At 42.0% G+C, this 27,269-nt stretch overlaps 1 protein-coding gene across 31 annotated transcripts in view; it reads left to right on the forward strand.

The window, feature by feature from the left end:
* Nucleotides 1–26,572, forward strand: part of ANK3 (ankyrin 3) — a 379,686-nt gene extending 353,114 nt beyond the window's left edge. For 11 of the 31 annotated variants that reach the window (XM_074874343.1, XM_074874344.1, XM_074874339.1 and 8 more), the window contains 9 exons: nucleotides 31–105; nucleotides 966–1,097; nucleotides 2,138–2,281; nucleotides 4,631–5,303; nucleotides 7,306–7,684; nucleotides 20,046–20,129; nucleotides 20,252–20,311; nucleotides 22,091–22,183; nucleotides 25,179–26,572. In XM_074874343.1, coding sequence (XP_074730444.1) covers nucleotides 31–105; nucleotides 966–1,097; nucleotides 2,138–2,281; nucleotides 4,631–5,303; nucleotides 7,306–7,684; nucleotides 20,046–20,129; nucleotides 20,252–20,311; nucleotides 22,091–22,159 — 1,616 coding nt within the window. In that variant the 3' untranslated portion in view covers nucleotides 22,160–22,183; nucleotides 25,179–26,572. Of the gene's footprint in view, nucleotides 1–30; nucleotides 106–965; nucleotides 1,098–2,137; nucleotides 2,282–4,630; nucleotides 5,304–7,305; nucleotides 7,685–11,737; nucleotides 11,837–20,045; nucleotides 20,130–20,251; nucleotides 20,312–22,090; nucleotides 22,184–25,178 lie in introns of all 31 variants that reach the window. The other 20 variants (XM_074874351.1, XM_074874352.1, XM_074874355.1 and 17 more) reach the window with 6 other exon arrangements.
* Nucleotides 26,573–27,269: the final 697 nt, after the last annotated feature.

The following is a 27,269-nucleotide window of genomic DNA, read 5'->3' on the forward strand; positions in this document are numbered from 1 at the left end:
CCTTTTTAATCGAGAAATTGTAAATCACAGGTCCACAGAGTCCATGTGAACGGACAGATATAAGGATGGCAATTGTAGCCGATCACCTAGGACTTAGCTGGACAGGTAAGCTTTTCTGTTTTAATATTGAAATTAGTCTTCACTGTTACATTTTCAGGTAGTCTTTTGCCAAAAGCGGCAGCAAGGCTGCATCAGGCTCTCGCGATTTCACAGGGAGCCCAGCCTCCCATAACATGCAACACATTGCTGGGCAAAGATGCCTAATAGGAAATTATCCCATGATCTTGCAATAAATCAAACAGAAACTCATAGGGAAAACAGCTAAAATGGCTCTCTTCTCAAGACGTTCACCACGGAGTTGAGTATCTATCTACTCGGGCTCAGGTCTGCCTCTGGATCTGGACAGCAGTTTCCCCAAAGCCCTGGAGGTTGCAGGGAGCCCAGCAGTGCCCCAGCAAGTGGATGCCCTGTGTGGGGTTGCTGAAGTGTATTCCCGCTGTGCCTCCATACGTGGATGTGCAGAGCTGACCCTTCCCAGGCTGCAGCAGCCAGCTCTCCCTGGGCGTCAGTGACGACAGCACCAGCGCTGAGCTGCACGGCGAGCTCACAAAGGAGTAACAGTCACCAGGAGAAACAGATTTTATAAATTAGCAGTGATAAGGTAGTCTCCATGGAGGTTTTTTTTCACCATGTTTAAGTGGCTTAGTGAGTATAAATACGATAATAGCTCACGGTGATGACTGAAATTCAAAATTATGTCTGTCTTAGGAAATTAAAGTATGAGTATATAATGCCATGTTCATCATTATCTGTAAACTTTGTGTCAAGTAGTTATGTTGACATCTGTGTGATCTAAGAAAGATAATATTTTTAATCCTGACAAGATGATTGAGGGATTTGAGCTCTGTTTGGTGTTTCTGTTGTTGTTTTATTTTCTTGCTTGCCTTTTTTTTTTGTCTTTACAGAACTGGCAAGAGAACTGAATTTTTCTGTGGATGAAATAAATCAAATCCGAGTAGAAAACCCAAATTCTCTTATTGCTCAAAGCTTCATGTTATTAAAAAAATGGGTTACCAGAGATGGTAAAAATGCTACAAGTAAGTTCAAGTACTTACTTTTGGTGTTTATAAGTTATAGCCCATTTCATCTGTTGCCTGATCTAAATAGGTTAAATTGAAGAAAACATCATGAATGTCTTTTGCAAACCACTGATGGGAAAAAAAAAGTGCCAGTTACGTTTTTACCAGAAGTCAGAAATGTGTCATATTTATTCAGTATATATGCAGAAGGAAATAATTTGTTCTCCACATCCATAATTAATGGTACAAGTAATGAACTTAAATTCCGGTAAAGAAAATATTAGGGAAAACTTTCCAATAACAAGGAACATGAAATACAGAAATAGGCTGCCTGGAAAAGTTAAGTAGTCTTGCAGTATTGCAGGTCATAAGAAAAGACTAAACCTCCTTCTGTGAGGAGTGGTGGAGACAGCGGTTCTGTGCTGACTCTGCGGTTTTTATGTGTGCATTCCACTTGTTTTGCTCAAATTGAAAGAGAGGGTTTGATTTTTGTGTTAGGTCAATGGTGTTCGTTACCATTCTCTAATCCACACACTCCTACACAGTATTTGAGTCTACTTTGATCTCTTTCACTGTAAAAGTAATTTCCAGTGTTACTGTTCTAGCAACAAGATTACTGTAAATGAGATTTCACAAGGTATTGCATGAGTAGCCTTACAGCGTTATTACCTACATGGCTACCTATTCTGTTGTTCCTTGAAACAGAATGGTAAAAGGATTTTTACACTCCTTTTACGCTCCAGTAAAAGGATATTTTGTTTCAGGAGTAAGTAAATATGTTCTTTAAGAACTCTCTGACCTTATTCTTTGTGCCTTTTATGTTGTAATATAAGTATACTTGGGGGGGAGGGAAGACTCTTAATAGATGTGTATCTTGAATAAGTAGGCAGCAGAATGACTACTTAGACAAATGATGGGGTTTGCTAGAACCAAAAGCACTGGGACAGAAACATATACCAGCAATTTATAATTAATGCAATGTGAATGTAACCGAGAAAGACGATTACACGGTTCTGCAATGCTGAACTTTTTTCTGACGTGTCTTATTTGTTTTTCAGCTGATGCCTTAACTTCTGTATTGACAAAAATTAATCGAATAGATATCGTAACCCTGTTGGAAGGACCAATATTTGATTATGGAAATATTTCAGGCACCAGAAGTTTTGCAGATGAAAATAACGTTTTTCATGATCCCATTGATGGTAATGGAATTCTATAGTCATATTTAGTTCAGCGACATGTCCAATAATAATGTTGTATAAACTAGACTTTTAGAAAAAGACAGTAAGTTCTATAGAAATAATTGTTTTTAATATGAAGGGGGTTTCCTCTCCTTTACGCTCACCGTATGATACGTAGGTTGCACATTAATATCTCAAAGAATAAGCCCAGGGTCCCACAAACGTATGCCTGAGTAAGCTTGTTCCCACCAGCCTCAGTGTCAGTTGACAAGATCTGAATGTTTTTCTCCTGTAATAGTTGTGCTTTGAGGTTTGCCCATGTATATTTTTAATGTACTTAGTATTGCAAGCTTTCCAAGTTACTTGGAAATATATATATCCTTTGGCTTCCTGTCTAGATAAGTAACAGTAAGAATTCTTTGAAGAAAAATTAGAGGGAAGACCAAGGGGGGAAAAAAGTGCTTAGTGATTGCATAGAGTAAATTAATGTGCAGTCTACTACCAAGCCTCTTTGAGACAAGTGAACATCCATTACTTTATTATTTTCATTTGGACCTTTTCTACAATGGCAGTAGAAAGATAAAAAAAAGTTTTATTAGTGCGTGAGAGAATATCTTTTCCAGACTACTAATGGGTAAAATTGTGTAATAATAAAAATGGGTAATTTTGTGTAATGGAAGCTGTGCCAACTGAGAACGGAATTGTGCAGCTTAATTTTGAGCCAGATTAAAAGAATTAAGTGAAGTTCTGCTTGTAAATCAGAATTGCCATACGTATGCTTACTATTTATCAGTATGTTGAAGATACTAAATGTTGTTTTTTCTTCTTTTAAATGTTAGTTAACAGGTACTGGGTTGCTACAATCTTTACTTTGATTTTGGTCGCATGTATTATAAGTAGCTCCTTAAATAAGATTTTTCTTTTGTAAGTAACATTTCCTTTGGTTTTTGAAATTTGTTCAAGTATGTATTGGGCTTTCTCTGTATTTTAGTAGGATATTTTTTTCTTTAGAGCGTATAAGCTCAGTGTACCTCCATTACTGAGCAGCATTGCTGGTCATTGAATCATTGCATTACAGAAATAATTTTCTGTTGACATTTTAAGAAAGTTGCTCTTGAAATGTTGCTTGCACCTTTTAATAGTAGCATCAATGTTTTTATGAAAAAATACGCTTCTCTGCAGTTGCTTTGTGTCTCTCCTCTTCTCTGAACCTTCCTCAAGCTTCCTTTCCTCACCAAGACCAGACCGCCTTTGCCTTTCTCTCAGCTGCTTCAGGAAACAAAAAAACAAACCCTGTTTATGCACCTCCTTTTGCAGGCAGCACAATGTCAAGTTAACCCCACAGCATGTTTTTTTTTTTCCTTTCGTAGGTTACCTAACCTATTATTTGCTGGAATGCGAACTTCAGATTTTGTTGTCATTTTTATGTGTATATTCAGTTTAATCCTTTTGTATGATTTTCCCATGTTTTCATCAATTTTTCTTTCTTCTCTCTTTATTTGATCAGTGTATCTGATTGTACCTATGTCACCAAGATCATCTCACTCTCCAAGATCACCAAGATCTCCTTACTCACCACAGTCCTCTCACCTGTATAACTTTACTGTACCTGAAATATTCATATAGCTCTCCCTTGCTGTGTTTGTGTTCTCTTATCCCTTTGTTAACTTCCTTTTTTAGTTTTTTTTTTATCCTGCTGTGTGTTTAGAACTAGTATTCTTTAGTATCCTCATTCAGATCCATTTCTGTTCCTCATTCTTTAACTATTTCATTCTTGTGGTTTTATGGTTCAATTGGAGATATATATTAGTAACTTTATATTACTGGTATTGTGTATTTTTATATAAAAGTATATTAAAAATGTGGACCTATTTTAGAAATAATACCTACTGACAAAAAAGTGGTTGTCCTGTGTTATGATCTACTTCTGTCTTTAAAATCTATTTATTAAACTTCCAAATTTTTAAAAAAATTAAAACTGGGAAAGAAAGATTTATGCAATATGGCTGCAAGAGATTGTATTGGATGTAAAGGGACAACCACCCTTGTCCACATTTGATTTATTGCATGCTCATAAGACAATCTGCTATAGCTTGAAAATAGCTGCAAAGGCAATTGCTGAAATCTTTACAGACTATTTACAAAATAGTCAGAAGTACTGGCTTTACTGTACTATTGACTGGCAGTACTCATTTTTTGTTCCGTCTATTTAGGACAAAGTAAAGAAATCTAACAGAACTGCATTTGTTCTTATACACCTGCACCACCTCATACATTTCATACTTTATGTAATTCATGAATCATTTGACATTTGCTTATTTGTTGCTCCATGCTTCATCGCAGTCAGTCCAAATGTGCTGTCTTCCTTAGGTTATCCCACCATTCAAGTGGAACTGGAAACTCCCACTGGGTTGCGCTTCGTGCCACCCACCCCTTTCCATCAGGACGATTTCTTTAGCGACACCTCTAGCCTAGAGTCACCCCTTAGAACTCCCAGTAGACTGAGTGACGTGTTAGTGACCTCCCAGGGACACGTAGATGGTACAGCAGCAGCACCGCCAGTGGTGACTGAAGAAGACACTTCACTGGACGACAGCAAACTCGATTTCTCAGTGCCTAGAGAAGGAACACCTAAAGATATTTCCATAGGCAAGAGCCAGTTGGAGGAAGTGGACCTTAAGGATTTTCCGCGGTATCTTGGTAGTTATGGTGGGATATCAAAAGATGCTAAACAAAGGCAGAGTGAAGAGACTAGTAAAAAAGGAGTAAGGACTGAACAGCCTGAGAGAGAAAAGTCTGGTACTGATGAGGAGATGACAGAAGAAAAGCTTAAATCTCTGTTTGAGGACATTCATCTGGAAGAAGGAGCTGAGTTTGAGGAGATGACGGAAGAAAGAGTATGGTCAATTCTTCAAGGTGTTCAACAAGCAGAACACGAAATGTCTTCAATTACAGGTTGGCAGCCTGACTCGTCAAGTGTCACCGAGCCACTGACGTCGGGACGCAGAATAGGTGCTAGCCTGCTAGATCGCTTGGATGATAGGTGAGCACCTTTGTATAAGAGTGTGTGTGTGTAAGCAAGCCTTCCCATGCTGCTTTTACCTCCAGGAGCAGTGCTGAGGCTGCTGTTCTACTATTCTATGAGAATATGTATATATGCATATATATACACATATTTAAAAGAATAAGTAATAGTTGACTTGATTTGGCCTCAGGCATATTTGCCTTTAAAAATGTATATTTATCAGGTTTCATTCTTAATATAGGTATTTCAGAAGTACTTTATATTCTGTTTAGTGGATAATATTACTTTTCCTGTTCTGTATCTTGTGTATTTCAATTTCTAATTAATCTAAGTGATGTATAGATGTAACTGGAATCAAGAACTGTAAAACATACGTTATCTGAAATCTGGATACTATATAACTCTTATTTCTTGAGTACCTTTTTATCAGTCATCCTTTTCATTGCATCCCTTCACATAACTGTTACTTTTTCCATAAGCTGATTTTAAAATTATTACTGTTTTTATAACACTTCAAGCATGTTATCTCATGCTGATTTACTAGACTTTTAAAGAGATGAGTTACAAGTCATGAGAAGGTAAGAATGGTGATACCAAATCCATCTAGTCCCATATGTTGTCTCCCAGCAGTGACTGCAGAGGATGCTCAGGGAGGGAGTAAAGTGGACATATACGCTGTTTTCCTCCAGTACTCTCCCAAGCTTGACTTTTAGCATACTGACCTGCTGAGATGGACGCTTTCCACATATGTATCCTCAATGCATTTCTCTTGCATGAGCTTTTGCAGCCTCCCCTTGAACATACTTAAGCTTTCAACATTCACATTATGTGTTGCCATGTTTAGCCTTACTGGTACCCACTGGGTGAAGAGCTCCTGCCTGCCTTTTTTTTCAACATGGTTCCCATGATTCCTAATGGAAGGAGCCAGGTCTGCATGAACTGTAAATCAGCAGAATGATTATCTGCAGAGCGATCATTTGTCTGTCAGCAGTTTACATCCTTTGCAGCTTTGACTCAGGATGTTTTAAGGTTCTAGGTAGCATCAGATAATCTCTTATTGAATCCAGTGGGAATTCGGCCATTGATTTCAGCAAACTGATTGTCTTTCAGGACTGTAAAGCACTTGACTGATGCAATTCCTGTTGTTAAGCAAGCATTGTTACTCTGCATTTTATATTGTGTTAAATTAGTAAAATAGATCCCTTATAGAAGTAAAAGGGCTTCCTTAAGACAATAACATAGCCATTTCTAACCAGATGAATTCAATTTGCTGTCTTTTATAAGAGTTTTGCCAGCGAATAGCTATAGTATTTTAACGTGGACAGTCGTAGTGCTTATCTGAAAGCAAGCAAAAATACAAAAGTGAAGAAAAGCATGCATCAGAAGTGCCAGGTTAAACCTGTCCATAGGTAATCTGAGGCAAAATTTTGGTCAGCTTTCTATCTTGTTAGTAACCTTCCTTGCCTTTGGCTTTGTGTATTATTGAAACTCTGCACTGTCTAAAGATTTATTTTCAGATACGAATATTTTTTAAAATGCATGACTTATCTGGAGTACAGATATTGTAGTTTGGGGGGAAAACTAACATAAACTATTTGGTCATTACTGGTAATTGCACGGTAACAGATACTTTCATCACCTTATTGGTTAGAGAGGGGGTTAAAGAATTAGTGCCTCGGGGATTTACCTCATGATTATATAAGGGAAATGGTAGATTTTGTGTATTTTTCTTTCTCTTTTTCCTTCCCCCCAGCCAAGTGGAAGGGGATTAATGTAAAACATTTGGCCTTGTTTCCAGTGTTCCATATTCTCATTGCTTCTGAAAAGATACTATGATGCAGAAGACAAGAAGGCTGTTAAATAAATCGGTGTTTGCAAGCTGAATTTAAAACTTTTTTTTTTCTCTTTCTGAAACGTATGCGCTAAGAATGGAGGCTCAGTAAGACACTCACTGCTTTGCCCTTCTGTGTGTGATTTAAGCACTGAACAGCTGTCTATTCTTTTTCTCTTTTTCTTGTAGTTCGGACCAATGTAGGGATTCTCTTACCTCATATGTCAAGGGAGAAACAGGGAAGCCAGAAACAAATGGAAGCCTATCTGAATCCACAGCAGAGTCAAAAACTAAATCTTACATCCAGGAATCTTTAAATGATGTGGGAAAACAGAGTGACAAAGAAGCCCTGAAAACAAAGCCCCAGATTTCAGCTGGTACTGATGAGCAAACGTTATCATCAACTGCATATCAGAAATCTTTGGAAGAGACTAGCAAGCCAACAACAGAAGGCAACAAAACATCTGTGCCTGTCAGTGTGAAGAAGATGAGCTGGAGTACTTCTGAGGATGGCAAGCCAAGAACGAGCATTCAAGAGGAGGAGGGAGCAGTAATGTCTGAACAGAAGGTACAGTACGTCCTGTAATAATTAACTGCGTGAGGAGTCCCTATTGCTTGACATGTTGCTTGACGTAATTTTTTGTAAGACTTGTAATGTTGTTTGTGACAGGATTGGTTGGGTTTTTTTAATCCTTCTTTTTGCCTTTTCTATTTATTGCTAAATTAAGAAAAATGAAAGTTGGTGGAAATTTATATTCTGCGGTGTGAATAGAATGTGGTAGAGTTGGGGCAGGCAGAGGAGCCAAGCAGGGCTGCATAATCCTCTGCCTGACTGGCCCCGAGCCCTGGAAGAGGTTAGAGCAGCTTCAGGGACTGCCATCCCACATCGCTGGGGAACAGGCCCCTTTCCTGCCCTGACATACCACCTGTGCAAACAGTGCCAAACAGCTCAGCTGTTCTCCATCTGGTTCCAGTAAGGTGATGCCACTGGTTTCCACTCTTTTTGTGACATTGAAGTGAGCAAAGAGATACAGGGACTCTTTGGCCACTATCCTGCTCCTTGTCCCCAACACCCCCTGCATTTTTTTACTCTGTTAATTTGCAGAAAAATACATTTTGGGTGATATTTAATCTTCTCCTTATGTTTTTTGTTTCATGACCTCGTTCATCCCAACTCCAAAGCACATCCAGCATCAAAAGATTTCCAAATGTGTAAAGCACTTTTCCAGATGGTGGTTCTTTCTTCTTAAAATACTGTGGAAGGGCTCCCCTTGATTTCTACCTTGCCCGGCTTGCACATCCTTAACTGCAGAACTTCAGTTATAAGTTTGAAGATTTTAATAGCTTTCTCAGTTGCTTATATTTATTTCCCAGAACCTTAAAAGTAAAGTTGATTCAAAGAAGGGCTTATAGCCCCTTAGCTGCATGCACCTCGCACCCCAGCAGTGGGAGGGTTGCCACAGAATAGACCACAGGGCTGGCAGGGAACCAGACTGAAAAAGGGAACTGCAGTTTCTTCTACATTCCTCTCTCTGCTGAGATTGTCTTTTCCTGAGCATAATACAGGAGGAGATTATAACTTCTGGCAACAAAGTATTTCAGTAGAATTGCTTCTACATGATCTAGCTTTTTTTTTTAATTGTAGCACAATAAAAATGTTGGCTGTGGTGGGCTGCAATAAATCATTCAGGTTTAAATTAGTTCATTTTAAACTATTCTTTCGATTATACAACAAGAGTTCTTTTATTAGATGGTAACATAATCAGTCTCAGCAGCATGCAGCATATGATTGTTATTATCTTGTTATTAGTTCGTGACACAGTTGAAGCAGTGATCTTTCCTAATGTTCACTAATTACTGGAATACTTTAAAAATGTAAGTAAGAGCCTTCTGCAAAGGCAGGTAAAAGCAAATGGCAGAGTTCTTTTAGTGTTGGTAGGCTTTGGGGCAGACCTCAGGCTGATGATACTATGCTCAGTTTAAGTGCAGGGATAAGCGTAGATGCACACTGTAACATGCCAAGGGTGTGCAACAGTGCTGCACTTCCCCCCTCTGGATTTCCATCAGTGAGAAGATAAGCTGTCATCCACTTCTGTGTGCTCTTCACTTTTGGATATCCCATCTGGATTGGGAAGAATAAGCCCGTGCTTTTCTTTTGTGTGCTTTTTGCACTACTTTTGCTTTATTGGTAAAGGGTGATAATCTTATCTTCTAAATAACAAGTCTTTTTATAGACATGATCTTTGAATAAACTGGTATCAGAAAATAATGTCATTTCTAAACATGGATCCCTCACAAAGCCGGAATGGGTAACAAACTAGTGTTTGCTAGAATGACAATGGCTTCTAATATCTTATCGATATTTCTTCAAGAATATCTTCTAATCTAATTTGAAGTCAATAGTTTAATTACTTACACAGTCCAATTCATGGTGAGACACTTCATGTGCTGTCATGCAAACAGAAAGAGAATTTTGACTGCAGTCTTTCTGCAAGGCATTCCTCAAAAATGCTCCTTAAAGAGAAAAGTATGGAAGAAACAGATTTGTTTCTGTGGAAAGAAAGGGCAAACAAAACAAAATTACTTCCCAAAGTAAGAGATTTTTTCTGTGACCCACTGGGGAAGAGCTAAGAAGCAATACTCATCCACCTGCAGGGTGAGGGCTGCATCAGTGTTTTGGCACACAGTTTGCAACAAGAGATAAACTCAGATGATTGATACTGGGCTGCTGCCTGGTGACATAGATGAAGCAAATTGTTGGCCTCATCCCAAGTCCACGTAAATGCCCAAAAGTTTACAAAAGCAGTGCAGTGACACTGTAGACCATATAATTCTCTATAAATGCTCAAGCATCTGATTCTGGTGATCTTTTTAAATGAGAGGAGCACAGCACAGTTATTGGAAAGAGGGTGATGTCCCCTGCATGGTCAAGGTGACTCCCAGTGTCAAAATTCCATCATGAAGAAACCACTTGAAGCTGTTTATTAAAAATAACTCTTCCCCCAAAACCTTCATGTCCTCTGGGAATCTTCTCCTGCTTCTTGTTACTTCTTCAGGATAAGGTTGGATTATAATTTTTTTGTATATATATTTTGCTAGTGTCAGGGGACAGCAGCAGACTTTACACGCAGATGAATACTGTCATCCTGCCCTAAATGCTTTTTGTTATATAGTCCTTTCTCTACTCCACCCACCTATGCCTACTCTTATTTTACACATAATTTCTGAGAAATGCTTCTTGTTTGGGATGTCTTGGCCAGATTCAGAAAGAGAAACAGAAATGCAGTTAGCAACATCTACTATTCATGACTTTAAAAATCAGTTTTTGGCTGTCAATGAGCAATTAGAGAGAAAATTTTCAAATTTCTCTATTCAGAAAAAGGATGGTTCAGTCAAACATTGTGTAGGAAGGGCCTGTGCTCTGTGTCTGTTACACATAGGTATGAAGCCCTCCACCAGGCATGTGCATATGGAGCCCCAAAGCCGAGGAGCTCCCTGGGTTTCAGAGGGGAAACACTGGGGCTGTGCCAGGACGGCGCAGATGCCTGCGTGCAACTGTGGTACCTCCTGGCACCAGGCTGAAACCAGCGTCAGGCTGTTCCCTCTTGCCCTGAGCTGAGGTCTACCAGTTCCCTTCTTAAAAAATGAAGAATGATGGTACTTCACACTACAGTTTTGCTACTTAAAAGCAGATAAATATCGAGCAGGAAAGCTATTTACATGGAGAAGTTCTTCAAAATGCTTGTTTGTAATCTTCTTTGTGGAGGTGCTCCACTGAATCTTTCTGTGTGACTGTCTCCTTTCTTCCTGAGGGAATTCACTTCCCATATCTTGTGAATCCATACAATTTGTTTGAAACATTAATTTTTGAGGAGAAAAAAGCAAGGAGTTATGACAAGGATTTTTTTGTACACAAAATTTTTAACAACTACTCAGGCTGAGAGAGTTGGGGTTGTTCAGCCTGGAGAAGAGAAGGCTCTGGGGAGACCTTATAGCGGCCTCCCAGTACTTAAAGGGGCTACAGGAAAGGTGGGGAGGGACTCTTGATCAGGGGGGGTAGGGATAGGATTGAGGGGTAATGGTTTTAAACCGAAAGAGGGTCAATTTAGATGAGGTAGAAGGAAGAAATTCTTTGCTGTGAGAGTGGTGAGGCTCTGGTACAGGTTGCCCAGAGAGGCTGTGGCTGCCCCCTCCCTGGCAGTGTTCAAGGCCAGGTTGGACGGGGCTTTGAGCAACCTGGTCTAGTGGAAGGTGTCCCTGCCCATGGCAGGGGGGTTGGGACTAGATGATCTTTAAGGTCCCTCCCAACCCAAACTATGCTATGATTCTGTGATGATTTAGAAATTCTGTGGGTCAGATGCATTCCAAATACCATTTTCAAAGACTTAAGAGCTGCTGAGATATTCCATACCTGGTATACTTATCAAGCTACAGCACATCAAGGAGCAAAAAGGCCTCCTCCCAGCATACACATTAAGAGGAAAACTGCGAGTCATTATGTACATAACAGAGACAGGAAAAACACTGTCAGTGATAACCTCTGTTTTCTTCTCCTAGTCCTGATCAGCATGTTCTGTCTTGCAAATGTGCTGTTCAAATGTACTAAAACTGCATTTATTAGGAATGTAGTGACAGTGACAGTGAGATTGAGAGTGATTCAAGTTCAGATGAAGAGCAGAGAATTACTACAAGAGTTTATCGACGGCGGTTGATTCTGAAGGTATTTTGTGACTTGTGTTCCTGAGGTGATGTTGGCATGGATGTGGGTTTGGACTGCTGTGTCAGAATGTCAGTTTTGGCATACTGGAGTCCCTCTGGTAATGTGCTTTCCATTGCCAGTATGTATTTGTAACCAAGTGCTAGGTGGCCTTTCCTTGCTTAACCCAGAGGTTTATGGTTGTCTTCTGGTGGAAAACAGCTCTGCTGCATGGCATGTTGTGTCCTTCACTGCCACTCTCTTGCATGGCATCTTAAAGACTACAGCTGGATGCAGTGTGTTGGACTGATGTAGAGCAAAATGAATTGCTGACAGATATGGGTGACAATTTTTTCTTTTTTTCTGTTTTCTTAAAAAAATTCTAAATTACAGGATAAAAAATTGCAGGAATGTATATGAGTGGGGTATAGGAGAGTATGAGCCATGTACTCTGGTTGAAACTTGTGGTCCTGAGTGATTAATGTGTTCTGGAAAACCTCAAAACAGCAGGTGATCCTGATTTAAAACCTGCCAAAGTTAATAAGAGTCTTTGCATTGTCTTCAGTAGGCTTCATTTAGTATATTTATTTACGGATAGCCTTTAGTTACAGCACAATATATTTTATATACTGATAACAATGGCATAGTCATATAAATAATTGCATTTGCCCTCATATTTTTTCTTGTATGGTCCTATAGTATGGCATTATTTGCCTGCAGCATATAGCATAAGAAAATAAATTCTCTATCAAAAACCATCATGTTAATCCCTCAGTAATTTACAGGTTTTATTAGATTCTTATTAGAAAATACTGTGGTCAAGCCATGAAAAAGACAGCCAGCCACCATAGTGCTATTACAACACTAGCTGAGTTTGCCTAAGATTGTTGTTACTATAGGAATGATTTGTGACTCTGATTGCACATGTCTATATCGCTGTTATTTGTATGCTTGGTGAAGAAGAGTATGCATACAGGCACTGCAGCTTTTGTATAATGTGGATGGCAGATAGGCTGCTCTGCACAGCTACTGATCTGTTCAAGATACAGACACTTTTGGAAAAGGTGGGATGACATTTCTGACGGTCTTCACCCTGAATTTCTTCAGTATACCAGTCGTGCTTCCATTTGGGACAAGGCAGGAATTGCAAAAATTTGCTCAGCAGAAGTGAATATTTGGTCCGGTACCTCATCTTTACAGGTGGAACCTGCTGCCTTCCATGAAAGGCCCTGGGCAGTTTGGAGTATAACCCTTCATCAGTAGTTGTCTCTGCAGATAACACATCACTGGTCAGAAATAGGAATGCGGTTTCTGTTTTCAAATGGGGCAGGTGGCCTGTGGGCAATTACAGACTCTCAAATGATGTAAGAGCGTTTCTGGTAAGACATAAAATATCCGTGTGCTGAAAGTTTTGAAGGCTGCATAGTTGGTCCCCCACCCAATTTATGTCTAAACTATTTTAGCATCCACTGGTTTGGAATCAGGAAATGTCGGAGTAGAAAAGAGAAAGTATGAAAAAGGCAACCTTCACTTGCTGTCCAAGTACATCTGGTGTGTTTAGAGGAAGGCATAGAAAATTGTTTTTAAATATGGTGCTATAATTTGGCGTTGAACTTTAACAGAGTGGTGGTAAAGCAGTGTATATAGCGCTGTAATCTGCAGCTAGTGCAGATGCATTCGGGAGGGTGTGCACGGTGAGTGGAGGCGGCTGAACCTGCTCTGTTGGGAACGTGCCTGATCTGAACTGGATTAGAGCTGTACCTGTCTCTTGATTAGAAAATACATGTGATACTTCTGTCATTTTCTGATGATTTATAGCTTCTTTTTTATCCCCCACTCTGCATCTCAAGACAAACTTAGAACAAGAAAAGTTTTCAAGGCAGCAATCATCAGGCCTTTTAGACAGAGTTTGATAGTGGAAACAACCATTTCAATAAGCATATTTTGATCACGTGAAGTTCATGAAATGGTGGTATAAAATGGAAGAATCAAGCTTTAGCATTGGTAGGGATCTGGACTTCAATTTCTGCACATTCCTGGGAGCAGAGATTCAGTTTGGGTAAACTGAAATCCCTGCGAGAACATGCACAAGCTGAGGAACAGCAACTTGTTCAGGGAAGAGGTCTCAGGATACAGCCCTCAGAGGCACGGAGCAACGCTCTCAGCCTGCAGACTAAAAATAACTCTTCTGTTTCTGTCTCAGGGCCCCGAGCAGCGGTGGGGAGCAGCAGGCTCTTGCCTGGCAGGGCCCAAGTGCCTGGCGAGTGGGTGCTGTGCCCAACCCCACAGCTCCCGTGCCCCTCTCGGGGGCTCGCACTGAGCAGAGCAGGCATCGCTCACTTGCACGGAGCAGTAGTGAGAGGGGAATCGGGCTCTCCTTCTATTCCTGTGTTTTCTGACACTCCTGGTTAGCCATACAGTTGTTAAGGGGCGATGCAGAGTGGGAGGCAGGGACATTTTCCCTCCAGCTCTCCCGTCCCCCAGGCAGCAAGCTTGTCACACACTGATGATGAAACACCCCAGTGCTTTCCTGCAGTCATGCCTGGAGTACTTATCCTATACTGTCTCATGTTATGGTTACTTCGGAGCCAGCCCTAGAAATCTTTGTTGAATTTGCATTCTCTGGAATAAAAACTGTTTTGAACATCTGAAAAACCTGGGCACAGGCTTCATGAATGTGTGGCGGGGCCCACAGCAGCAGCGGGGAGGGGACGCGGGCGCGCTGGGAGCCTCCGCTGTGCCGAGCTGCACAGGGGAGCTGCGTTGTTTTACCGCAGCGTATATTCATTACCGCCTGTGTGCTGCATTAAAAGCAAGAGATGTACTCGCATAGCCTGCAGGGATAAAGTTTGGTGACGCCAAAACCTTGAGGATAAATTGAGTCCTGTGGAAAAAAGGCTTTGCTATGTGCCTCCACAGCTACTGTCAGGGCTGAATTGCTTCATTACCTTTGTTCTTCTTTCCCAACTTGTTTTTCCTTTCAGTGCCATTCTGCATTATTGCTAACACTATTATTTCCGTTTAACTGCTACCTTAGTTCTCTGTCCTGGCCCAAATATGGAGAAAGGCTTTTCTCTCCCCCGGAGGTATTTTCCCAGCAGTCCGAGAGCTGAGTCCTGTCAAGTGTTCAGCACTCTCAAGCACATTCCCATGGGATTTAGCACTTCAGAGGGCTGAGCCCATAAAACCAGACAAGCAAGGACTGATGCCCATTTCCACATGTAATAGGATCGTATTCTAACCTCAAGGTAGTGCAGATGTTTTTGTTTTTGCTTCCTTTCCCTTCTTCTGTTCACATGGCGGATTGATGGGACTGGGCATTGCAAAAGAAGGGTTTTTATGGTAACGCAGGAATGCGAGCAATTAGCACACAAGGGAAAAATAAGAGTGCTGCCACAATGTGCACATTCAGAGCCTGATCCAAAGCTCCTTTTATTCAGTCATGACAGAAATCAGTGTCTAATTTTTTATGCTTTTTCAGAGGTTGTTAAATCTTTCATGGGTACAAATTTTTGGCAAAAACTGTTTAGTAAGATTCTTGCCAAAAGGTTTATGGTAGAATTTTGTAATGGAAAATAAAACAGATTTCTAAGCAGGGGTTATTCAAATCTGATGTCATTTTGTATCTTGTACTTTTGTTATTTCTTGCCAATTTTTATTAAAGATTTATTTGTCTCTCTCCATGTATTTTGCCCATGAAACCCCCCATTACTGATTGTGGAGGTTTTGGTTCAGCCTGCACTGGAGGAATGGCATGGGAAGCCTGAGCAGCAGTCAGTCAAAACTAGACCCAGCAACCTTCATGATCTTATTATTCAGAGGAAACTTATTGCTGGAAAATGAAACTGTGGCCATCCTGTCGGTGAGAAGAATTAAGGGCCTGCACCCCACGTAAGGCACGTGGGAAGCATTTCCATTTGTGTATTCAGCTGGGCACAGCCAAGATTTCTGCTGCAGTCCCTGCCAGGCTGGGAGAGCTGCTCCGTAAGTGCTGGGAGGGACCAGCAGGGTCAGAGCTGCCAGCCGAAGTAAGACAACACAGAGGTAAACTAAAGCACAGACTACAAGTGCTGTTATAATGTCTGTTCGTCATGTTGTCCTCCATGCAACAAGCAATTAGACAACCAGACAACCAGACCTGTGACCTCACTCCCAGTACTGGACTATATTTTGCCCCATTTGCGGCACCATTTCCTTTCAGGTCTCCTTGGCTTGCCTGTTGGTTTGCTGGGTTTTTTTTTCCCCCCACTATGGCTTTAGCAATACATCTGCAAACAAGCAAGTACAGACTCAGCACAGGCGCAGGCGGAGAGTTGTGGCATCTGATTAACAAGGTCTCCCTGAGTAGGCAGAACTTGCTAATGAAAATGACCTTAATGAAAGATGTTTGTTTCTACTGCCACTGCCACAGAGGCTTGAGACCCCAAGGAGACCGAGGCGCAGCTGCTGTTTATGCATTACAAGAATGTGATCTCAAGACTGAAAGGATTATATCTTGATGGTGGCTTAGGCCAGTAAGAGAAGAGTCAGCGGTCTGTACAGCTCCTGTTCCCATTGCAGCATTGCCTCTGGTCTTTGGCGAAATTAAATGTTTAGGATCTTTCTATCTTGCTTATTTCCGTCTGCTTTTAAATTCCTTTTTATCTGTGTGGGTAAGAGACATCCAACCGCACCTTTTTTCTCCGCTGTTACAACAACACTAGATGTATAGGAGGAATAAAAGGGACTATTATCCCTCAAGTAACAAAACAAACATGAAAGAAAACCAGAGCTCTGACAAATCTGCAGTGAACTTTGGCACAATACTGCAGCACCGACTGTATAACTCCATTTATCTGGAGGTCCCTGGGAACACCCATGATCTGCAAATAACTGTTAAGAAAATCAGTGGAGCTGGCGGAAGACTTTGAGGAAGCTGCTCTTTGCTTCTCCTGCCCTGGAGAGCAGCAGAGAGAGGATACCAGCTGGGTTTGGCAGGACTACACTCCAGCGAGCAGGGTGACATTAAAGCACTCTGCTTTGCAAAGCTTCCTGGCATGTTCTGGGGCTGAGGCTTGCAGACTGCAGCCTTTGTATGGTTTAGTCCCAGGGATATAACCGAGCTTCCAGTAATCGCGGTATTAAGTTGTCTCCCTGCCTTTCTAAAGCTCTTGGTATTGTGACAGTGATTTTGACTGGTCAAGGGTAAAATGAAGCCCACATAAGTATGATGCAGCAGAAAGAATTTTATTCTTTAGCTGTGACGCAGATGCACCAGCTTTGTGTTTGAAAACAGCTTTTGTTGACAAGGTCATCTAATGTGCCATTCTAACCCAAAGCTGGTTTGAGATCTGACAAGTAAAACTGCCAGTGGGTAAGGGGTTTTTTTCCTAGCAAACATCCATCTTTATAACTGCATAGGATTAGAAACATCAGTAAATCAGATCTGCCTCCTGCCAATTGTGAGCCCTCCTGCAATTTGTTTAACTACCCACCAGCAAGAGAGTTGTGAAAGCTGGATTTCGTGCGTGCTGACTGCTGAGTATTTACAGCATTTATCCTTAAACTGTGCTTAAAGGAGCATGTAGCTAATTAAAAAACAAGATTTACCATACCTTTAAAACTGCATTTTCTTCCAAGAGATGTCTTTCGATGCATCAATACATATTTCATTTTAAAGCTGAACACAGTAATTCTCACTAACTTGTTCTAAGGCATAGCCTTGCTCATAGCAGCAGTAAGGAGTGAAAGGACCTGTACGTGTACGCAGTATCGGCGTGCCAGGTAGTCTGGTGACCTTTATTTCTGGTTTTCATGGGGTTTATTATAGTGGCTTTGGAGATCCTATTCATGAGAGGGAACCTCTCCATACCTCTGTGCTCCATGGGGTGGGAGGGATGTCTGGGCCAGGGTTCCCTCCTGTCCCTTAGGGCACTGCGCAGGAGCCCACTGGGGAGTCTCTGAGCCCATGGATGGGAGGCCAGGAAAGAAACTGTGCAGCTAATTCTCCATCTGCTATGCTTCTGATTAAAGTATTAAGTCTCCAGAATCAGTATTTCCCCCCGTTTTGTTGTGGCTAGGAAACCCCACAGGTTTCAGTTCCTAAAACCTTTACCCAGCCATCGCCACCCTGCCGCAACAGCAGTCCCCGCGCTGTTCTCATTTCTGCTGTCTTGCTCGTGAGAAAGGAAGGAGCAGGCTGCTGTCGTTGGGGCCCTGCACGCTGGGGGGGCCAGCCTCTTACTTCCCTCCTCCTATGCTTAGCCTGACGTCACTGTTTAGGCAGGTATATAATTTTTCCTTCTTGAGACCCGTCAACAGAGTCCTTCTGGGGAATTAATTGTATGGGCCCATCCCAGGCTTCATCTAAAGGCTTCAGCAGCCCTTGGTTCTGCTGTGCTTCTTGTAGGGATGGCACCGTTCCCAGGCCTGGGGACTCAGCCAAGTCCCTTCAGCCCCAGGTGTATCTCAGACACAGGAGCTCATCCTTAGGTCCCTGTGCAGCGACTCCCGCCTGGCTGGAGCCTGCCCTGCTCTCAGTGATGCTTCCTGAAGCATCAAAGTTCAACAAGTTTTACAGTTTACATATAGCCTGTGAAAGCATGGGGGAAAAGGCATGTAAAATAGCTGAAACTGTTTAATTACTTAATTGTCAAGTGGAGATTTCAATACAGCTTTCAATGTGAAATAACCAAAAATTCTGCACTTCTGAATAATGACTAATGCTGAGCGGGGGCTCGGTTAGCAGCAGAGCTGTGCTCTGCTCTTAGTACTCCCCTCTGGCTTCTGCCTGCTGCAGTCCCTCTAAAGCCAGGAAATGGAAAAGCTTGGCTGTAGAAAAGACCGCAAATGGCTTGCAAACAAAAGGAAAGGTTATTTGGTTTAGAGCTTAGAAATAGCATACAAACCTAATGTTATAATGTATGTATTCAAAAAGCTATGTTTGTAGGGAAAACAGTTTAAAAAAACAAACATAGCATCACTATACTTGTTCATTATAGAGCAGTGCCAGGAGCTTATGTAGACAACTATGTAGCATATAGACCACAGTAAATAGGAATTATATTTGCTCTGTGCTGCTTGGTATGTGGAAGCATTATGAAGGCTTGATGTTGAGCTGTAATGATCTCATTTCAAATGTTATTTTGTTGTTAATATTGATAGAACATGTTTTATACAGTGTTTCCTTCTGCTTCCTCCCTCTAGTTGCCATTTTTTCTGTAGTGGGTTGAGGGTGAGGGGAGAAAGAAAAGTTTTAAGGATTTTTTTGTTTGTTTGTTTAAAGGGTTATTCATTCACTTGTGGAAATTTTTCATATGTAGGCCAGCTACATTATGATTATGTTTGATTTATTTATATTAAATCAATAAGCACAGATGATGGATATTTTTGAAGAATTAAATGCAGTGCTTGCTTCAGCACCATGTTTGGAAATGTGACTTTATGAGGTAAAATTGTCAAAGTTCTTCTGGAACATACGTTTATGATGGCCAGCTAGCCTTAAACTCTAAAGTAATGTCATTTAGTTATAACTTGAGCAATAATTCTTGTAGATGTATTAAGGCACTAGCATAGCAGTTAGGAAACTGCTTTTACATTTATTTACGCCGGTCCTATAAATTGCTGGTACTACAAGAAGTGATGGCTGGAGTGCTGCTGATCTCAGTAAGTCGTGCACCAGGCTGCCGAGGCTCCTCGGCAGGCGTTACCACGCCAAGTGTCTTGTAAGATACCTTTCTCCATTTTGTAAATGTTGAGAAGTCTTGTCTTTTGTGCGTGTGTTTAAGATCTTGGGTTTAGCAAGCTATAGGCAGAGCTGTCTTTTTAAATCCCAAAGTTCCCTCACCTTATTTTGGTGTTAGACCATGTTTCTGTGTGTGCTGGGCACGGAGAAGCTGTGAAAAGCTAATGGATGTCTGATTAGAAGATTATATCATCATGAATTTGTGCCTCCATCTCATAGGATTCAGACTGACTGCAAGCTGATTTGTTGCCCAGAGAGCTTCATGTCATGAATTAGTTACTAAGAGCAATGTTCTAGTTCACTACAGGCTTTAAGGACACATGCTGTAGAATAAATACACAGGTATTGGCATGCTAAATGAGCAAGGCTTTCATACTATTTGTGTGACATAAAGCAAACTGTTACATAAAGTTGAAGCTAACATGTGCTTGTTGCTTGGATTGGTGTGGAAATATGTGTGGGTTTGGCAGAATATAGGCTATATTGCTAATCTTATAACACGTTCTTTAGGGTGAGGAAGCAAAAAACATTCCTGGTGAATCTGTAACAGAGGAACAGTTTACCGATGAAGAAGGCAACGTCATCACGAGAAAAGTAATCATGAATTACATCACTGCTCTGAGTCTTTGCATTCAAGTAACTTCTTTTAACATACTTTCTCCCTTTAGAATCTAGGGAAAAAAACAAACGATACTTTTCATGTATTGCTCCCACAGATCACCCGGAAGGTAGTAAGACGCGTTGTTATCCCCCATGAGAGGAAAGCTGGTGAAATGGTAATGGCACGGGGACTGCCAGGAAATAACAGTAGACGCAGAGGGTTGTGTTGACTGCTAGAAAGTGCTGCTAAAGGGCTGGAGGTTTGCATTTAACAAGAAGCCTTGGCAAAGTGCGGTGGTGTGGATATTGACAAGTTGTGCGTTTGGGTAACTGGGCAGGGGTCTCCCTTTGTGCTGTGTGCGGGCAGGGGCTCTGTCAAGGGGGCCCGGCTGAATTCTCTGGGCACAGAAGCATTAAGGTCTGCTTCTGTATAACATGCAGCAGGCTTAAACCATAGGTTTGGGGCCTGTTTTGGCCATCAAGTGGAGCCGTGTCTGTGGGTTTGGTTAAGCCCTTGCAGAATTTGTGCCTTACATCCGTAGGTGTAGTGTGTTCCTTTTTCAGCAGCCCAAAGGAATGAGCCACAGTCTGGTGCCCGCCAGCCTCTCTCACCTGCGTGATACCCCTGTGCTAGTGACTGCGGGTTTGCAGGGTTCAGGGGAATGTGAACATACCCAAGTTCCTTTACAAGCAAGCGCCAAAACAGGATTTTGTCCCTGGCAATTAAAATCAGAAGCCCTTCTGCAGGGCCAGACTGTGCCCAGCTTCAGCACGCCCAAAAAGAAAGGAGGGCAGCGGAAGGCAGAGCTGTTGTGCCCCAGCACACCTCAGCCCCTCTTGCAGGGGGCTCTGGGGGTGTGGGCAGGCACGGGCAGGCTGTGCCTCGAGCTGTCCTCTGTCCCAAGGGGGCCTGGGGGGAATGGCTCCCAGGAAGCTTTCCCCAGCGCATAGCCTTGGGAGGTCTTTGCTCCAGTGAAGTTATCATTGGGGTTAATGGAATTTTTGTCTGAGTGAAAACAGATTCAGAAACAAAGAAAGATAACAATTCTTTATCTGGTGGTATTAAAAAAAGAAAAAAAAGGGAGGGGTAACACAGAAATAGGAGAGTTGAAACAAACATACTTCCATCCCTTCTTTCGTGGTCCTTTATCAGGGAAAAAGTAAACCCTGCCCAGCAAAGGGGAAACATTTTCAATTTGCTGCACCAGATTAGATTAGTCGGAAACTACAAATAGTTACAAATGCATCAGTGCAGATCACCCGAGGGGTAAATTCTGCCGATAACCACACATAAACAGATGCCTTTCTCTGATGTGAATGAGGCTTGTGATTACTGGAATATTTATTTTTAGATGATTATCGAGCTACTTTTAATGAGCAAAGATGAACTTTATTTTGGGGTTTGCTGTTTTAAAGACACTGAAACCTGCACTGCTTGTCACTGTCATTGGTTTTACTTCTGCACTGCTTCAGTGTTGTTTTTTCGCTGGCTTTCTTCCACCTCCCTTTATTCCATTACTAACCTGCTCACTTTAAAGCACAGACATTGTGAAACATCATAAGAGCAGCCTATGCTGTTGGAAACGTCCGCCAATCCCGGCTGACCTGCGAGGCCAGTTAGAAAGGTGATTTTCCTTGGTGGTGGCGCTGAATCCCTCTGCAGTTGATGGCAGGGGCTCTGCCAAGGGCTGCCAGTTGGGCGCTCCAGCCCAGGGGTCATGCTGAAATTGTAGACCTGTGTTTTCTACTTGAAGATGATATTTCAGGCCTGTGCTTTTGCAGCTCAGCAGAGTGGATAAGTAGATCGTGTGTATCTTTGAAATGAAGTGTTAATGCGATTTAACTGCTTTTTACTTATCCTGTTACAGCAAAATGTGGAGCCTGTTTTGGAAGCAGGTTTATAATTATGAGCACTCTCTGCAGACCATGTTAATGTTTATACTTTTCCTTTAAAGCAGGGAGAAGCTTATAAGGTTAAGACAAAGAAAGAAGTCAGACATGTGGAGAAGAAAAGTTACTCGTGAAAGTTGAAAGCCAACCACTGAACGGTCAGTGTGATCAATTTTCTTCCATTGCTAAAGCCTTTTGCCAGCACAGCACTGCGCAGCACGGGGGCCAGCACCTGGCCACCACTACCTTGACATTGCTTTCGAGCTGCAAAGCTGAATAGATGGCCCTTGATCTTGTAAGCAGAAAATGACTTTGAGTTCATGTATAGAAACTGAACTTTACTTTTTGGAACATAAAGCAAAGCAATACTGAGGCACGTATAAGATTTTGGGGAGTTCTACAAAATCTGGTGTTTGTAATCCATGGCATTTTCTACTCCTAAAACTTAAACACAAATAGTGAAGGAGCTGCACACAAGTAAACCTACTGGGAGTGAAAGGCTGCTTCTGCTGTTGGGCATGTGATCTGAGGGCAGTTATGCAAGTCAAAGTCCTTGTAAGAGCCAGTGAAGTGTCTCAATATTTGCCAACAAATAATCCTTACCAACTGTTTCTTGCGAATTTTATTGATCCAGCCTTAACGATTGTAACAAAACAGCAGCTGACAGTATAAGGGCTTCCCAAACTAAAACCAAATGCACAGACTAAGACACCCTTGCAGTGGCTCCGTAACGGCGTGCCTGAGCGCTGTGAAGCCAGAGGCTGCTTTGCCTCGATGACGCAGCTATAGTCACCCAGCAAATCTGCCTGTAAGTACAGGAGGAGCCTGTCTGTGTCTGTCAGTGCTGGTCAGTCAGCCATGGATTCAAGTTCATGTGTTTACTATGTTCATGTCTTTTGTTTCTACTCAGAACCTTTCTCAGCTTTGGTGGGTTTTAGGAATTGGGCAGAGGAAGAGTTTATGAAGTGCAAGTCTATGTGTTACCCTTTTCCTATACATCTGGTATAGGATTGACTGTAGGATTTAAGAACAGGATAAACAGGACCTGTAAAACATACCGGATAATGATGTGGAGTAAAGGACAGAAGCAGAGTCTCTCCTGGGTCACTAGTCCCTTCTGACTGCTGCAGTGTAAAGTAGCCCCAAGAGCCACCTGACCATGCGGGCTCTCTGTGCGTGCTCGGTGTGTGGGATCTAGCTGAGGGCTTTATGGGATCAAGCCCTCAGGAGTGAGCTCTGCGGGGTGGCTGGCGTGCTGTCAGCATCTGGCAAGCACCTACTGCGTCCACCTAGCGCAACCGCTAAATTCCTGCTTTTATTGAGAGCCCTCCCACGTGTGCTAATAGAATAATACTGCTTCACGTGGCTTGCTGCTCAACATACTCATAAAATATTTAACGTCTTGAAAAGGGAGGCGATTCTTTTGACATGCTTTTCTCCTTCATGGAACTCAAGGATACAGGAGGAAAGCAAGCCAAAGGGATGGCGCTGCTTGTATGACATTGTGTCCCAAGTTGGCTCCCGTGCTTCTCTGCTGTCAGTCTACGGGGGAAACCAGTGGAAATTTGTGAATTTGAAGGCACTGAAGGCAAGATGGGGCATTGAACCCCACGAGCAGTGCAGATAGAGAACCTGCCGGCATACAAACATGATGCAACGCACACTGGGGAAAAGGGAGAAACATGTCATTTTAAAATAAAACTGCATTAATAAGGCAGTCCTTGCTTAGTGTATGAAACATGTTCTGACCTTCAGAAAGCCAGAGCCTGAGTTCCTCAGAACTAGATTTGCTCCCATGGCTGCTGATGCATTTCTCCTGTGATTTGCAGTAGGCAACTCTTCCGTGCTAGAGCCCCTGAGGAATCCTAGAGCCCAGTCAAGAGTCTATTGAAAACATTTTATTCGAAGGCAGAAGTTAGATGTATTTGCACAGACAGGGGATTCCGATAGAAAACCAGTTTGTTTCTTGATCACAAAAGACAAAAAAATCCTGTTTGAGAGGTAGAAGTGTTGCTTTTCCTTTGAATGTTTGAAAAAAATCGCAGCGCTAGCTAGATTTTGCTGTAAAAATGTCTTTGTCACCATTGCAGATAAACCAGTTGCAAAATACAGGGCGAAAGGAAAAGCCCAGAACTTTTGCATGCAATTCTGCAGGATGGCCCTGTGCGAGCAGGCGTGACTGCTGCAATGTGAATAGGTGGCTTTAAGCAGCAGGGTAGATTTATGACAGCCGTAGATGTGGACAAGGACGGATTGTTTTAGCGTAGAAGGAGAGCGCGAGCACTCCTGGGGAATGCGCGTGGACCTGTGACCTGATTAGTAAACAGGCATGTCCGTGCCAGCCTGAGTCCTGCAGGCGCTGCGCAAGCTGCGCTCCCAAACAGGCCTCCCTGCGCCCAGGTGCTGGGGAGCCCGCGGGCCTTCCAGCTCCCGCTCACCGGGGTGTTTGTACTTCCGCTTCCTGCCTCCGTGCTGCGAGACATCGCTGTTGGACAGCAGATGGAACAGACTTGCTGTCCTTCTGTGCGTGGCTGCGTGACTCTTCCTGGATGGGAGAGGGAGCAGGAGCTGGACCCCCGTCTCCTCAGTGCCACTCACACGAGCCAGGCGGGAGATGGGCGAGCCTGCTCCTCTTCCTCGCTTTGTCCTTCACCAAGCCTCCTAAAGGCTGGACTCCGCATTCCTGGCTCTCCCAGTCACGTTCCCTGAGCGACTGGCAGAGGTGGATGTGCGAGGAGTGCAGGTTTTCTACCACTGTGGAGAGGCTTGCAAGCAATGAACAAAAATGAGCTGTGAAAGCAGCAGCGCTCTCACTCTGGAGCTGCTGCTGTCTCTTTCACTATAGAGAGTACCTACCTATTCCTTGTCATCACCGGATCTGACAAGCTGGTACTTTGTCTGGGGTGATGAAACACAGCGTGTTGTAAACATATTTGTAAATCAGTTCACGAGCAACGTGGACATTTGCAGCTGCATTTTCCCTTCATGCTGGGAGCTCAACTAATGTCATTACCTACTTAGAAAGTGTGTGATTTATCCTATTGCAGAATTCCACAATGCCAATTAGAACTCTTCCATTTAGTCAGGGAAAGGCATGAAATTGATTCTAACAAGATATTCTGAAATGATTTGTGCTGTCTTCTCTTTCCATAGGTCTGTGTGCTTTTACTGCCAGTATTCTAGAGGGACACTCATGGAAGAAAAATCAACAGGAATTAAACATTCACCTATAAAAGTGTGCGTGTGTTTGCTGCTTCCACACATTAACCGCATGGTTTTTATGCAAAAACAAAAACAAAAAACCAAACAAAAAAATTAATTTAGCATGAGCCAATTTACAGAGCATGGAAATTCACGTTCATTCACAGGATTGGAGGGTGCGCAGTTACCAATGCAGTGTATATACAAGATGCCATGCTGTTAACAGCTTCTTTCAAGCAGTTTGATGTCATCTCAAAAGAAATAAATTCCTGTGGCCAGAGGGATGTACGAAGACGAAATGGTTAAACCATGGAAAGACACTAAAATTACTAAAATCCACAACAGCTCGCCTTATTTTTCTTGGACCCAAACTGTCAGGGTATAAAACACTATTTGTTTCTTTTTTAAACATCAATAGTTTTGCTGTAAATAAATAACACTGTATAAATTCTAACAAAATAGAATAAATGTTGATAAGGCACTGCCTTTTTGATCACAAACAGAATATTGCAAATGCATTGAGCAGGCTAGGTGTCTCAAATGGCTGCACCTACAGGGATATTCTGGGTGTATCTTCACAGATTCTTGTATATTAGCAATTATAATGTTTGTATATGCAAAAACGCTAGCTTGATTTTAAAAAAATCTTTAAAATCTGCTGCAAATTTAAATGATTCCCAAAATGAGGAATTCTGTAGTTCTGTGAAAATTTTTCTTCAGAGTACTAATATTTTGATGCATGTGTTTCACCTTATTTTGATTAAATCTTTTCCAGTTTTGCAAACACTATACCGCAACATGAAAAATAAGATTTTATCTGTAAACACAAAGCCCTTCATCTAATATTTGTTGCTGTTGCCAATTTTCAATGAAATGACCTAAAACCCATAACATATACAGTAGTTGCATTATGGGGAGGGGGGTGCTATCTGTTCTCGCTTTATAATGGGGGTAATGCTTGCAGCTTAGAAGTGGGTTGGTGCTCTGAGGAGCACAAGTTTGGGATATTTTTAAATGAACTGAAGAGAAATTATTAGCTAATAGACTGGCAGCACGCTGTAAAATTATTACTGTATTGTGTACTGGCTATAAGATGTAGAATCTTTCAGTAAGCCAATCATCTGTAATCATCCTAGCAGTGTAATATTAGGTTGTTAAGGCTGCTGTGTTTTAAAGGGCATTTTTATTTGGGTTTTGGTGAAATACTTTAATTTGTTGATTATATTCATATGGAAACAGCATTCATTGATAATAGCTCTAATTACATATGTATGAAAACAACAAACACTGGATGATCTAGTTGATTATTTAAGCATAAAATAAATTGTGTTAAAACTCTTGGATAACGTGTATGTGGCAGTGTTCTTGTACCCTGTAGATGTGTGGCTTTGCAGGGCCAGCTGTTAACCACCCCTGGCTTTTTGCTGCTTTTCCTCTCAGTTTCTTTTGTCTGATCTACCTCCTCATCTTCCTAGTGTGCCAGGCCATCACTTGGCAGGCTGTCTCCAGGTGGGGGGAACGGGAGGAAAACACAGCAGCCAGCACATCCTCATCAAAGCTAAGGACACCCACCTCCGTGGGACGTGGGAGACTCCACGGGCATGAGGGAAGGACCTGTGCAACAGGGGTATGCGCAGACTCTTCTCCAACACCTGTTAACTCTGGACTTCCTTTAATTTCTTTCACCCCATCAACAACCAGGAGGTGCACTACTGAAAGCGTTTTTTTTCCCAGTGTGTATCAGTGAGACCAGTAACCAGCACACTGCAGATGATGTAAATAAAGTATACATCTCCTGTATATTGCATGCATTTCCTGTATATTATAGGTGATGGACCACTATATATATAAAATGTTTCCAGAACAAAGTTTTGTAGGCAGCATCAGTACACGCTCACTGTCCTGAACTGCAGGCTTCTGCTTGGGTGCAATAAATAAATTTTATTACTCAGGGTTGAATTTCATCTGGCTTTCAAAGCAATGTGAAGATGATGTGTTTTACCCCAGCTTGGCACCTGAGGAGGCACCACTGCTACAGATCCA

Source organism: Strix uralensis, chromosome 7 (assembly GCF_047716275.1).
Source record: "Strix uralensis isolate ZFMK-TIS-50842 chromosome 7, bStrUra1, whole genome shotgun sequence".
In the NCBI taxonomy this organism is placed as follows: Eukaryota; Metazoa; Chordata; class Aves; order Strigiformes; family Strigidae; genus Strix; species Strix uralensis.